Source organism: Trachemys scripta, chromosome 5 (genome assembly GCF_013100865.1).
Source record: "Trachemys scripta elegans isolate TJP31775 chromosome 5, CAS_Tse_1.0, whole genome shotgun sequence".
NCBI lineage: Eukaryota > Metazoa > Chordata > Testudines > Emydidae > Trachemys > Trachemys scripta.
The window spans coordinates 132199867-132215574 of record NC_048302.1 but is presented as its reverse complement, the minus strand read 5'-3'; the positions used below and the strand labels follow the sequence as shown (position 1 = coordinate 132215574).

The window sequence follows — 15708 nt, the reverse complement described above, 5'->3', positions numbered from 1 at the left end:
TTGTATCTAATGGGAACAAAAGCGTTTCCATGAGACTTAAAAAACAAAAAAAAAGCCCAACTCAACAAATGTGGGTATTTGTTTAAATATCCCCCTTGCATTACTTAAAACACCAACACCTTTCACTGGTCCCTGAGAACCAGAAAATGAAATTGACTGGCTTAGTTTAACTGTCCAAGCCAGTGAAGTGCAAAAAATAAATTAACAGCAGCAGAGATGAAAAGTAAATCAAATTTTTTGTTTCAGCATCTGCAGGTGTGAGGGGGCACTGAATAATACACATGCTGTGCTGGAGGTAGGGGAATTGTGCAGAAAGCTTCCATAGGTGTACAACCAAATTTTAAAATGAATTCACTTGGCCTGTATCCCTTTTGTTTTCACTTTCTGAGAACATTCTAGCAAACATGTTTATTGACAAGAACATTTGCAGAAACAGAGTATCTACCTAGTTATTTACACATGAGAGTTGCAAATCTAACCAAGTTAACTGGAGCACCTTGTAATCTAATCTAGTTGAAACACTGAACAGAGTACTGCTAAAATAGCTGCAGAAAGCTAATTTCAAAGTACAGAAAACCAAACTAAAAGGACCATTGGTCTGATCCGGTCTGGCAATTCCTATATTTCTGAATTAATTTGTAATTGCAAATATTCCAGTGGGAAACCTGAGTCTCTCAGCTAAGCTCAACCGATCACATGACAGAAACAGACCAAATGACCTATCATTATAATCAAAACAGCTGGAATTTTGATTATTTGCTACCAGATCTGCTCATGAACAAGAACTATTCACAGGAATTATTCAGCAAATAATTTTGAAAAATGAACACATTAGGAGAAATCATGATTAACAGGCAATTCCCAAGCAGAAAAGGAGGGGGAAGTTCTTCAAATAGCTCCCATAGATACAAATTATTCACCCAGCTCTATGGAGGTTCTAATGCCAGATTTTTCAAAAGAGTTTAGAACTCCCAATAGAAGTAATTTTTTCAAAAGAATTTAACATCCACAGGTGCCAAACAGGGGACAGATTTTCTAGAGAGCCCAGACACATTAGGCAGAAAGCACTTTCAAAAATGTGATCAGAATGGTCACATGGGGAACTGCTACGCTGACCAGATAGCAAGTGTGAAAAATCAGGATAGGGAGTGGGGGGCAATAGGAGCCTATATAAGAAAAAGCCCCAAATATTGGGGTTGTCCCTAAAAAATCGGGACATCTGGTCACCCTAGGAGCTGCTGGATGGCTGAGTACTTCTGAAAATCTGGACCTTACTTGGATGTCTAAATGGAAGCTGAGCTCATCTAGTCCAATAATAGGTGCTGAGTTCTTGAAAATCTGGCCCCTGAGGACTTTCAATATTGTGCCCCTAAGAATGCATTCTGTTCTTTCAAATACTATTAAAAAAATCCCAAAGCACAGTTGGTCATGCTTAGCAGAGGAATACACAGTATACTGACATAACATGGCAATGAGATGTGAACTTCTCACCTCTTCTCTCCTGATCAGAATCACCTGCACAACAAAAAAAAGAACAAAACAAGAATACCTTAGCCACAGAGAAATACAAATTGTAAGAAGCAGCAGGGGGAGGGTAGAAATTGAGACAGAACAATATTGTGACAATTAACCCTTGTGATTTTAGTGCCAGCCTCACAATATTTGGTTCTTCTTTTCATGCCCTATCTGCTGGAGTGCTGTGATTACATGAGAACCTCAGCTTTCATTTCAAGAAAAAAAGTACATTTCTAGCTATTCTGGTTGTGGAGAAAAATTTGAAAACATGATTTGAGTGAGCCCTAATGTCTCAGAAACCAAATAAAATAACTGCAACTTTTTTTTCCTCCAAATCTCATTACATTTGAACTGATCTTATGTTTTTGAGATCTGACTCATGATTTTTGAGCACTTGGGGGTTGGTATTGCTAGAAACATACCACTCACCAGGTCCAGGAAGGATGGGCAGATAAAGGTTTCAATGGCTATTGAAATGGACTATAAAAAATAACCTGAGAAGAACTCAAGATTATTTTGTATAAAAATATAATAGCAGTGGCAAATAGAACAGGAGTAAAACTAGCACACAAGACTGAGGAAATTCTTAAGGCAAAGAAATCACTGGTTTGTAAACAGTGGAAGTATGACAAATACCATTTTCAAATGGAATTCAAACTTTTTATTACATTCTAATGAATGCTGGCTTGTAGCATTGAGAATCCTGTTCACTTTTATTGCCACTTAACCTCACACTGGGGTCTCAGCTTCTCAGCACATAATGATCCTATGGCCCCTTTAAGAGGGAGTCCTGTACTTGTCCCATTAGCTTTGCCTAGTGGAAGATGAAGCAAAAAGTGCTGCCAGACAGGAAGATGAATCCAAAGATTACTGTCAGGCTGAGCAGACTCTGAAATGGGGGCTGCTGCTATGTAAAATTTGAGGTTGGTTTGAACCACCCAAGGCTCAGTGAGAAAGACAAGAAGGGACAAGAATGTGACTGCACATAGCTTCACAGAGCATAATTCTACACCAGTGCAGCAGAGAACAGTGGCCATGTGCATACATGCTTCTAAAGACTATGGGTCAGATCCTCAGCTGGTGTAAATCAGAATAGTACCATTGCCTTTAATGGGGCGATGCCAATTTTTATCAGCTGAGGACCTGATCCAATAAAGAAGCTGGGTCCAAGAATTCTAGGAATGGTTACCCTTCAAGACACACACTTGTAAGACAAAGCACTGTAGGGAACAGCTATGGACTGGCAGAGGGTGGACCAGATGTGACCTAATAGGTCTTTCTCAGCCTCTAACTTCTGTGATCCTTGTTTGTGTTTGTCTTACTTGTAGTATCTCCCGCTAAGTCAGCAGCAGTGTAAAACAATTGTCTTCCTTAAAACAGTGTGACATGCACATGGCATATGGGCTGGAGGAGGCGGGGAGGAGAAAAGGAGGCGAGGGGATGAACAGGTACTGCTTCCAAAACATAAAAGAACCAAATAATTCATGGAACACAAAGTGAGATTTAAAGTGCATTTCTCCCAGAGTTTCCAGCTTTTACAAAGCCAGCTTCTTTTGAACATTCATGGTAGGGAAAAAACCCACCCACATCTCCTTCCATGGACCCACTTCCCTCCTGGGAACGGCAAGGCAGAGACATGGTACAAGTGACGAAGCTTGAGTCAGAAAAGGTAGAACCAACCATGTAGAAACAAGGCTCACACTTTCCCATACGAATCCATTTATAAATAAGTTTACAAGGGGTTGATAAACTACTAGATGTTTTAATAAACTGTTAATTGATTGTTATTGAGTCCCATCAGGTTGCTTATAACCATGGCTTATGAACCTCTATAAACACTTTTTAGTGTGGTGCTTATAACAATTGATAGCATATCTACTTGTGTCTGTAACATGCATATAACATTTATCAGTCATTTATTAACCCTTTATAAAATATATATTAATGGTATCTTAATACGAAGAATGATCGAACCAAGGGTTCAGTTAAAACCGGTCAGGCCCTAGGTTAGAGAAAGAGTGTCTAATGGTAAGTGCTTACCTGGGCCTTTTGATGGCTCACCTAGAGAAAGCAAAACAAACCATAATGATTGTCAGTGACTGAACCCTTACTTCTTTCACCAGACTTTGTTATTCCAATCCCCAGCACTTCTATAGTCCCTTCCATCTGTGGCTCACAAAGTGCTTGAAACCCTCCTGTGTGTCAGAGTGGTCTTCCCCATTTTATATTATCATAGATTTTAAGATCAGAAAGGATCACTATGACCATCTAGTCAGACCCACAGCATAACACAACAGAGAATCTCCCCCAAAAGGAAGTATTCTCCTCATTATACAGATGGGAAACTGAAGCACAGATTGATGAAATGACTGTCCCTAGATTAAACAGCAGGTCAGTGGCAGAGCTAGGGAAAGAATTCAGGTCTCTTGCCCCCCAGGCCAGTGCCTTAGCCACCGAACCGTAGTCTCTCAGTTTACACAAAACCTGCAGCACAGAAATCAAGGGCCACATTTGTAAAAGTGGCCTTTACTGTATGCTCTCTGGAGCAGGGACTGCCACTCTTATTTGCTTATTCAGTGCCTACTGCTAGGGGGCACTGATCCCTTTCCTGGGCAATTCCTTCTTGGATCCCATTCAGAACTGTGACCTAGATCATCAGCTCTTTGGGGCAGGGACTGTGTTTTTCATATGAGTAGTCCCTGGCTCCCTGACTGGGGTCCTTAGGTGTTATCAAAATACAAGTACGTAGTGATAATATCTGCCCTTTGGACCATTAAAGCACTTCAGCTGAGCAGGATCCCAGTGTTTTTTTTCCTTGCTTGTGTGTTCTTTTAAAGAATGACTTCACAACCAATGGGACTGGGTATCAGTAGACCCTTTTTCCTTCCCATGAGGAAAGAGACAGTGGTGATGTGACTGGCCCAAAACCTGTGGCAGAAATGGGACTAGAAATCAGGACTCTTGGCATCCCAGTCCTGTGCCTTAGCCACATACCACTGTTCTTCCCTGGACACAGCCTGAGTTTTGTTTCCCTGGCTTCTAAGTATAAGGGCCAGGTCATCAGCTGGTGTAAGTCAACTTTGCTCCATTCATTTCAATGGAGAGGGACCAGTCTACATCAGCTGGGGCGCTGGCCCTAAAAAGTTTACTTCTGGTTTCCAAATGCTTCCAGGAAACAGAAGAAAGTAGAATAAAGCCAGGTATTAAAGGGGCGAGGGGCCCGGAGCACAGGGAAGAAGAGGAAGGAATGAAAAGTGTCCTTGCCATACCTGAAGTGACAATGGTTTCTGGAGAAGTTACTGCCATAGTGATGTTCCCCATTGCGGGCACTGTCTTTATGTCTTCTGAAGCTGTTTGTGCAGCAGAATATGTGGTGCTGGGTGGACTGGAGGTGGACCCAGGTGCAGGCACAGTTGTCCTCATGGTGCGGTTTTCATTGCCCAGCAAGCTGACAGTGGTGTTCGGAGGGAGCTCTGTGGCTTGCATGGTAGTAGGCCCAGGCGCCTTGGTAACTACGGTTGTTGAAGAGCTAGCGTTCAGACTGTTTGGACTAGTGCCCTTTCTGCCATCTGGCTCTGATGTAGGGGCTTTCGTGGAATGCATGGCAGAGGTGTGCTCTATGGACGGTGGCACTGGAAGCAACAAAGCACAAGATAACCTCCAATGTCCTTTTATTCCTTCCCCTCCCCAGCATTGGGGCAGCTGAACCTGGGAACACCAAATGGGACCAATTCTCCTCTGGCTTTACTTCAGTGTAACGCCATTGACTTCAGTCGAATAACACTGGTGTGAAAGGAGAATTAGACCCTGCATCTGAACCGGAGTTCAGTGACTGGTAGGTGTCTGATCCAGCTCCCGTTGAAATCCCTGGGAGTCTTTCCAGTGGCTTCAATGGGAGCTGGGTCTGGCTCTAGGCAACCAGGGATGTGTGACAATCTCAATCCTTCCCATTCATTCTCAGCCACAGATTATTTAAAAGGCAGGTTTTCAGTATTAAATGCAGCTGACTTCAGCTTTCATTTGACACAGCAAATGTTTGCACTGAGTTATCAGAGTCCAAATATAGTTTCACTTGGCACTGTGGGAGAATCTGAATGGAGGAAAAGATGACCTCCCACTATATTCCCTATCATGGCAGTAAGATCAGTGGGGGGATATTGCCAACAGGAAGGCACAAAGGCCACCAATGTCCATCATCCACAACTGCAGGATTTTGGTCAGGTGGGATGTGCCCACTAAAAAATGCTTCAGGGCAAGGCAAAAAATGCCTCAGGGTTCCAGCCAGCACACTGTGGGGTAAAACTTCTGTCCTGCCCCCATCAGGCAATCAGGATTGTCCACCTGAATGGAATCAATGAACCAAGGATTAAAAAGAATTTGCATAAACCCTGCTGATACAGTATCTGTGTATTCCTAAAGCACCTATTACCTTGCATGCATCGGCAGTGATAGATGCATCCAGTGCACACACATTGACTCAATCTCAGGGTCTCTAAACACATACTAGACTTAGGGTCCGGAAAGGAAGAATTTTTCAGTGCGATCATTGGTAAGACTGGTTAATCAGCATATAGGGCTTGCTTAGCTTTGGGGAATTTGCAGTCGAACTTCACTTAATATAAACACACGGCACTGGTGCACAATAGGGCCTGCACCAATGTATCTTATCCCAGTAGATCACTGGGTATGTCGCACTAATGCAAGCCCCATCTTGCATCACATGTACACTTGAGATTTGCACTACTGTAGCGACCACAGTACAAAAAACACACAATCCCACAGTATGGAGATGGCTTTAGATACTGCAGTGATAAGGGCAATATAAGAGCAGATGTTTTAGACAGATATTATCCCCTGCCTTTGCTACCTTAACTATGAGCATGACTAATTAAAAAAAACAAACAAAAAACACAATAAGTGAGGATCTTCAATGTTTGCAGGCCCAGCATTATCTTCTAGCAGACACCATATACTGATCATCTTCTACCATCTGCAACTCCTGTCAGACACTTCTTCATGGCAGGTAATTAAGGGGATGAGGGCAGTAAGTCACTAAGGATTTGAGGATCTCCTCATTCAATCCCGACTACTGTTTACAACCAGGAGAGGAAGCGATGAACATGTCTCACCTGAGGTAGTGATGTGCGCACCTAGACACGTCAGGCCACTTCCAAGCAAGAGGACAAAGAACCACGAATCCATGTTGACCTGGGGAAAAAAAGTGAACATGCTGTATTAGAAATTCTGTGGCACTTCCCCATATCAGCTCAATCACAGGGTGCATTACCAACCACTACTCACTCCCACATTCAGGAGGATAGAAGACTGAGAAGGAAAAGTCCTACTACTAAGGTTAGTTAGTCCATCTCTCCGCCCCATCACATGCAGGGAACAATTGTAGGATTTCACTCTACAGAACAGACTCAATGACTTTGTCCAATACAGTTATTGATAACACTTTGCTATTATATGAAGCTTTTCCCTAGTAGATCTTAAACAGCTTGAAAAAAGGAAATATCATTACCCCTATTTTACTAGTGGGGAAACTGAGGAACAGAGCAGTGTCTAGGGTCACCCTGCTGGCTAGCAAAGGAACAGAACCCAAGTCTCTTGAATCCTAGTCCAGTGTCCACTAAGTTACATTGCTTCTCACTGAGGCCTCTGAACTAGAGACTAGTAAATTAATCTAAAAGCACAATTCAGTTGGCTCACAGAAGTCAGAGATGGAGAGGACCTACTAGATCCCATTTAGTTCATCAGTTTCCATAGCAGGGTAATTCCCTGTAGTACATGCTTTTGGCATTTGTCCAGTTTAATTTTCAATGTCTCCTGGGACAAAGTTTCCACCGCTTTTCTTAACTGACCGTTCTACTGATTAAGCAATCTCATTGCCAGAGAAGGTTTTACTCTTGATGTTCAGCCTATTTTTTCCCTTCTCCTATGACATCTGTTCTCAATGTATTTATTTTGCTCTGTTTCAATCTGGGCCCATCCCAAGCTCTGGGCACTCAGACAACACTGAAGTCATAAACACACTAGAAACAATGTCCAAAATACAAGGTCCTCCCAGCTCCACTCAAACTGGGACTCTCACATCACCCGATACCACCCTCTCAGCTCTTTTTCCCACAGAAAGCCTTGCAGAAATCAAGGGTCAACAAAACCAGTCTCTGCTGGACCAATGGGGGGGATTTAGTTCTAGAGACAAGGACCCTTCATTGAAGTCACTCTGCTGCCAGCCCCTCCTGATTAAACCAGTAATCTGAACCACTCTGGTATCACACAGGGAAGATGATGTCTCTGCGACTTGCTCTCATGAGGGCAGACCAGATCACTTAGAACACATTGCATCCACACACAAGAATGTTCCCCAAATGGCTTCATAACCAGTTAGAACAGCTAGCCTTTCAGTATATTTAATAACTGGTTAAAGCTTAGCCAGTTCAATCTGAAACAGTTTAGTGCCAGTGTGAACAGAGGCAAGCTGAAATAGTTCAACTGGTGGTCTTGCAACGTCTCCCAGAATGCACTGCTTCTGGAAGCCAAGCCAGGAATTGTGGGATAGCTACCCAGAAAACATTACATCTGAAAGGGTTTAGGCTAGGGCTAATATGGATGCATTCAACTGGTTCAGGCATGGATAATGCATATACACTGAACAGCTTGTGCTGAAACTGGTTTAGTACAACTGGTTTAATTCTCTATTGTAGGCAAGGTTCAAAAATTCTGAACCTAAACCTTTTAAGGCTTTTAGGGTTACAACCAACTCTTTCACACGTAACCGTAAACCAGTGCAGATCCTGGAGCACAGGTATAAAGCAAGAAGCATCATATGCTCAGTACAACTGTTCTAGTTATACCTTCTCCCTTGTCTGTACTGGGCTAGCTTGATTATCACTTCAAATTTTTTTTTTCTCTTACTTAATTGGCCTCTCATAGTTGGTAAGACAACTCCCACCTGTTCATGCTCTCTGTATGTGTGTATATATCTCTCCTCAATATACGTTCCACTCTATATGCATCCGAAGAAGTGGGCAGTAGCCCACGAAAACTTATGCTCTAATAAATGTGTTAGTCTCTAAGGTGCCACAAGTACTCCTGTTCTTTTTGCGGATACAGACTAACACGGCTGCTACTCTGAAACGTCTCCCTTGAAGCATCTGGAAGAATCTAGAAGCATACAGATTCCCCAGGTTTACATCAAGATTATGCTAAACTATAGGATTTTAAATGCAAAAAACATACAGCAAAGCAATTTTATTCCAGAGCAGAGATGGTCCTAAGCCACATTGTTTGTATACAGATCCTAACTTTCCCAGACTTCTGGGGGCTGGAGTGAGGCTTTTGTCTCAGGCTTCTCTGTACTTCAAAGTTTTGTGAATGTGAGCAAACTTCACCATAAACCATGCAAGCTTCCATTCTGCAAGGAAACCAAAAGCAGGAAAACCCCATCTGGTGTCAGGTTGCATCACAAAGACTTTTTTCATTACTGCCATCTCAAGCACAGCCATTTACTTTTCTCAGTATGAATTACAAGTCTGTGACTGATCATAAGTAATGAAGACAGAGCGGAAGGAACACAAAATCAGAAATGTAGGACTGGAAGGCACCTCAAGAAGTCATAGTCTAGCTCTCTGCGCTCAGGCCCCCGGACAAGTGTTTGTCCAACCCGTTCTTAAAAAGCCTCCAATGATGGGAATTCTACAACCTCCCTTGGAAACCTATTCCAGTATTTAACTATCCTTATAGTTAGAAAGTTTTTCCTAATATCTAACCTAAATCTCCCTGGCTGTAGAGGAAGCCCATTATTTCTTGTCCTACCTTCAGTAGATATGGACAACAATTGATCATAATCCTCTTTAGAGCAATCCTTAACATATCTGAAGACTTATCAGGTTGCCCTTCAGTCTCTTCTTTTCTCAAGACTAAACAGGCCCAGTTTTTAACCTTTCCTCATAGGTCAGGTTTTCTAAACTTTTATCATTTTTGCTGTTCTCCTTTGGATTCTCTCTAATTTGTTCACCTGTTTCCTGAAGTGTGGCGCCCAGAACTGGACAGAGTACATCCACTGAGGCCTCACCAGTGCTGGTTAGAGTGTGACAATTACCTCCCAACTCTCACATACACTCCTGTTAATACACTGCAAGATGATATTCGCCCTTTTTGCAACTGTATCAGTGTTGACTCCTATTCAATTTGTGATCCACTATAACCTCCTCCCCCCAATCCTTCTAAGTAGCTCTTTTGTCTAGCCAGTTATTCACATTTTGTAGTTATGCATTTGATTTTTCCTCCCTATATGAAGTAAAGTGGAGTCGCATCATAGGCGCATTTAACATAAGTGATTTTAACTATATGCACTTGGCAAACCAAAAAAACCGAGAAAAACAACAATTTAAATACTGTACCTGTAGTGCAGGCAATTCCACCCGCCATTCCACTCAATGAGCGTTTGACAATACGCGATTTTCGCCTTACACACTGACTTCAGAATCTAAACCCCGCGTAAGATGCGACTCCCCTGTACTTTGCCCTTATCTTTATTGAATTTCATCTTGTTGAATTCAGACCAATTAGCCAATTTGTCAGTCATTTTGAATTCTAATCCTATGCTCCAAAGTGCTTGAAACCCCTCCACAGCTTTGTTTCATCTCTAAATTTTATAAGCATAATCTCCACTCTGTTATCCAAGTCATTAATGAAAATATTTAATAGTACCAGACTCAGAACCAACCCTCACTGGACCCTACTAGAGACACGTCCTCCTAGTTGACAACGAACTATTGATAATTACTTTGAGTATGGTCGTTGTACCAGTTGTGCATCCACCCTATATTAATTTAATCTAGACTGCATTTCCCTAATTTGCTTATGAGAAGGTCATGTGGGACTGCGTCAAAAGCCTTACTAAAATCAAGATATCATGTCTACTGCTTCTCCCTATCCACTAGGCCAGTAACCCTGTCCAAGAAATAAGTTAGTCTGGTTTGATATGGCTTGTTGACAAATCCATGTTGTGAAATTAGCCTCAACTTCACACCTCCGCCCATACACTAGTGTGCCTCTCCGGAGAAGAGCACATACATGGCTGCTAAAATTCAACCTGGGTTTGGCCACAAAGGCAGACCCCACATGCCATAATCATTCAGCTGCTGGAAAATGAATTCTCCAAACACTTGTTAAGAGGTGCATGATTAAAGATCAGAGGCAGTCAAAAGGACCCCAGCAGGGCAACCTGCGAGCTCTGGAGTTTTCACAGATTACAAGGTATGTGGTTCCTCCACCAGATAATCTGATGAGATGCTTATTTCTGGCAAATAAGATAGGGAAGTCTCTCTCCTCTCCCCCACCTTTCATTTTTAACACACATTTGGGATTTACTTGCATATGCTAACACTGGATTTAGAGTAACATTTTGTACAAAGATGAACAGATGAGTCACTGTATCTGGGAGGCTTCCTATTCACACTGAAACAACACCACTTAGTACTCACATGGGATTTCTGCTCTTCAAGTCTCTCTATGCAACCCATATCTCACTGATCAATGGAAAATGTGTATATTGCACCTCCCGCCACCACTTATTTCAACAGAAAGGAATTTTGGACTGTTCCCATTTTACATAAACTGGATACCTTCTCATTGCACGCCTAAGCATACTCCATGAAGGAACAATGGCATTATTTGCCCAACGTCACTCAGTAAGTCAGTGACAGAGCAGAAACAGAACCTATGGGTTCAGATTCTCAGTCTCTTGCTGCCAACAGCTCAGGTATGTGGGTGAATGTATAAAACTGGATATGTATCTTAAGGTTTTATAGTCCTGCCTACCAATAGTATCTAAGCATCTTCCAAGTAAAATCAATAGCAGTAGCGAAGTTCCTAAGGAACTACACGGAGTCCCTAGCTCTTCTACCTGCCCTAAAACATCCTCATTTGGAGTTTGAATGAAGTCTGGTTGCAAACAATTACTTCCTCATTCTGATACTTCCTCTCTTGACAATATGCTATCAGATATTATCTTAACTACCACCACTTATGTAGGGGTTTTAATCCATAAATCTCAAAGGGCTTTACATATTATCACCATCTTATAGATGGGGAAACTGAGGTACAGAGGTGAAATTTTGTCCAAAGTCCCAACGAATCAGGAACAGAACCCAGGAGTCCTGAATCCAAGCATAATATCCTATTTACTGGATCAGGCGGCCTCCTCATGTGGTAGAATGAGGTTCATAAGGCACTTGTCTTTTTCTTTTTGATTCCTCACTAACTGAAGACAGGAATGAAATCAGACTGCACAATGACAGCAAAGAGAATGCTCTCCATACATAGCCATTATCACTGTATTGATGAGGGCTACAGGCACTTACATCAAAGACACACACCAATTCCTGGAATGGCCCTGTGGGCAATTGCTAGAAAGGCCATTAAAAGACAAAATGATGCAAGTCCCGCCTTGCCTGTACAGCTGAGTTAGTTAGCTAACAGGGCTCAGACATGGTTTAGGATTACATCAGTGGTAATGCAGCTGTATGCTTTAACAGCCCCCTTGACGTATGTTTAAAAAAAAAGTTTGTTGAATCTCAAGCAGATTGCACAGGGAGGAGAAGGGTTCAGAAATGCTCAGATAGATCACTGAATAGAAGACTTGGGAGCTGCTAATGTCATCAACTATCATTTGCCAAAGCTGTTTCATCACCTTAAAAAATGATCCACAGTGCAAAACAACAAAGCGCACCCCATGTAGTATGAGACCTTTGCAAGTCAGTCTTGTCCCTGAGAGAATCTCTCCCGTCCCTTTATTTAAATAAGTCCTTTTCCCAAATGCAGTATAAATAAATGACAGTGCTGTGCTGAGTTCTTAACAGAAAAGGCCTCATGTATCCTTCCCCAAAGCCAGAGCAATCTGAGCCTCCCCGCCCCCACTCCTCCTCCTGCTGCTGATTCGGAAACGGAGAGGAAATACTTGTAACGTTATCAACATAAACACAGCTCTTGGCTGGCTGCAACATCCTGTGTGCTTCACAGAAAAACACCCTGACGTCATGTCTCTGGATCCACCAGAGAAAAAGGACCCGACTGTAAGATGGCTTTCGCCAGACCTCCGCAATAAGTGTTAGCAAGACTGTGCAGGAACAGGAGTGGGGGAGATGGGGAAAGCGACAGGGACTGCACCAGCTGAAAATCATTTCCAAAAGGTCAATGTTCTCAGCTTTGTAACGCGGCTTTAAAAATGTATTCTGAAATATTTCCATATTTACATTAGATAACAGCCATGTGCATTTAAAGAGCCAGACTCATGAATGGAGACTATGCAGGGAATTCCAGATCCCCTACAGTGTTCTACAGTAAAGCTTACAATAGCACTACTGCAGTTTGAAGCTACAGAATACAGGGAGCGGTGGAGGGAAGTAGACACTGTTAAGATGACTGACATCCCTCAAAAATATCTTTGTGAGGCACCACATGGCTCAGATGAATGGTACAGGAAACAGAGTTGCTCAGCCATACGTCAGCAAATGAAATCCAGCCCAGGAACATTCCCTTTCTAGTATCTCCTATACATAACTCACACTGAGCTCCATAGCAATTACCCATAGCCTACAGGGGGAGAACAGAGCCCCTGGAAGTAGCGGTGATCACAGATTGCTACCACCAGACACTTGTTTATTAGCATGGCACACGTGTCCATGCCATTATGGGAGGCAGCATGGTCTACTGAATAGGACACTGGCCCGAGAATTAGGAGACCTGGGTTCTACTCCCAGCTTTGCCCATCCTCCTAACCTACTGTGTGACTTTGGGTGAGTCACTGTTTCTCCTCCCACCCTTTGTCTGACTTGCCTATTTAGATTGCAAGCTCTGTGGGGCAGGAAATTATTATGTTTGTACAGTGCCTAGCACAATGGGGCCAACATCTCAATTGGCTTTCGTAGGGTTACCATATATAAACATTTAAAAAAAGAGGACACTCCACGGGGCCCTGGCCCCGCCCCAACTCCACCCCTTCCCGCCCTAACTCCGCCCCTTCCCCTGAGCGCCCCGCATTCCCCCTCCTCCCTCCCAGCCACGCAAAACAGCTGCCCGAGCGCTACTGGCTTCACGGCTTGCCGGGCAGCTCCTAGACCCTGTGCTCCCGGCCGGGCGCTTCCCCAGCGCAGCCGGAGCCCGGGAGGGGAAACGCCTGGCCGGGGGCGCATGGTCTGGAGGTCTGGGAGCTGCCCGGCAAACCGTGAAGCCAGTAGCACTCTGGCAGCTCCACTCTTCAGCTGCACAGAGCTGAGGTGTCTGGGGGGAGCTGCAGGCGGATTCCCCCGCGGCGGTGGCTGCTGCTGGCCCCCCCCCCAGACCCCTCAGCTCTGTGCAGCTGAAGAGCCGAGCTGCCCGAGCACTACCAGGTTCACGATTTGCCAGGCAGCCCCCAGACCTCCAAACCCTGCGCCCCCGGAGATGGTCAGCAGTTTGTAAAATGGGGCTTTGTATGAGGCAATTTTATTTCTCTCTCTCTGTTTCCTAATGCCGCACTGAAGCTCCAGAAGGCTTTGCACTTTGGATTTTACTATTATTTCTCATTAGAGAGGGATCTCTCCCTAAAAAAAAAAAACCAAAACCAAGTAGCAACCTTCTCACTGTCATAGAAGCAAGGGATTTTTGCAATTTTTCATTTTTATTTTAAATCCTATGGTGCATTTTTTGGGTACATTAATACGGATTGACTAACTCCCTGTGTAGATCTCTGCAGCTTAGACTAGGCCTTTGATGTGTCACCAAACAGCATTTCCCCCCTCCTTACCATTTGCATTTCACAGTAAATAGAAAGAATGAGCAATCGCAACAATTACTGGCCCTTTCCTAAAGCTCACCTCATTTTATTTTTGCTTTTGTAGAAGCAGATCACTTCCATGCGAGTGACAGCAAATACAGCACATGCTACATGGAGAGGAAGGATGGGCTTGTGGTTAAGGCACCAGGCAGGAACTCAAGGAGATCTGGGTTCAATTTCTGGTTCTGCTACAAATTTCCTGAATGATCCTGGGCAAGTCACAATCTTTCTGTGCCTCTGTCCGCTATCTGTACAACAGCGCTTCCTTTCTCTTGCCAAATGATATTGTAAGCTTCTTTGGCCCTATCTCATACTATGTGTACATATGGCACTTAATATAATGGGACCCTATTTCACCTGGATCTGTGAAAGCAACAGGAATTATTATTTACTTGTACTACCTTAACGCATAGCAACCCCAACTGAAGTCAGAATCCCATTGTGCTAGGCACTGTACGGACACATAGTAAAGTCCATCCCTGACCTGAGTAGCTTGCATTATAAAAGGTAAGATGGACAAAAGGCCAGAGGGGGAACAGGCAAAAAGAGGCACAGAGACTAGTCCAAAGTCATAGAGCAGATGAGCAGCAGAGCAAAGTTTAGAACCCAGGACTCTCAAATCTTCATCCAGTGTCCTAACCACTGGTCACACTGCCTCCCAATAATAATAATAATACATAAGCATTACACAGTATAAAACTCCAGCTGCCAAGGGCCATGCCCCAAATGCAGAAAATTATCTTTAATGGGACCACAATTAGGGAAGGAATGTTGCTCCATGACTAGACCTGGGAATAAGAATGTTATTGTTCTCTCTAGCTCTGCCACAGGAAGTGACAACAGCCTTTGTCTCTGTTTCTCCAACTATAAATGGGCACGTCAATATTGTTTGTTTAATCCCAAGATGCTGTGCAAGGTTTAATTAAATTCATTAATGTTTGTAAGGGCCTTTAAGACCACAGATGTAAGGCTCTCTGTGAGCTGAGGGGTGAAAACACACTCTATTTTGGGACCTTCAGAAGTATTCTTGCAGATAAATGCCAGTCTGCAGAGCCAGAGAAGCAGAGAATAGGGTCTGGGGGACACCGTTAACATCCTGCATTTTGTGGGACATTACTACACTGCACACTAAGTAGTACTGTAGGAGCCCCATCACAAGCTCCAGGCTCACTGGTCCTCCCTGAGGATCAGTATCCAATAAGTGCTAATGCATACTTCAGTTTGACAAGTCAGTGTAATGAGAATGCCCAAGTAATCATTACATCAAGGTCACTGGTCGCATCAGAGACCTCACTGAGTAGGAGGCAGAATCATCACAACATGGAAATGATGGGGAGACATGAAGCTATTCTGAGAGAACAGTATTT

The 15708-nt window shown here is 43.4% G+C and overlaps 1 protein-coding gene across 1 annotated transcript in view; it reads right to left on the bottom strand.

Moving 5' to 3' along the window:
* Positions 1-15708, bottom strand: part of PTPRA (protein tyrosine phosphatase receptor type A) — a 242743-nt gene that overhangs the window by 51128 nt on the left and 175907 nt on the right. The window contains exons 3-6 of the mRNA XM_034771308.1: positions 6645-6723; positions 4785-5147; positions 3556-3576; positions 1492-1515 (exon numbers count right to left, since the gene is read on the bottom strand). Coding sequence (XP_034627199.1) covers positions 1492-1515; positions 3556-3576; positions 4785-5147; positions 6645-6723 — 487 coding nt within the window. The remainder of the gene's footprint in view (positions 1-1491; positions 1516-3555; positions 3577-4784; positions 5148-6644; positions 6724-15708) is intronic.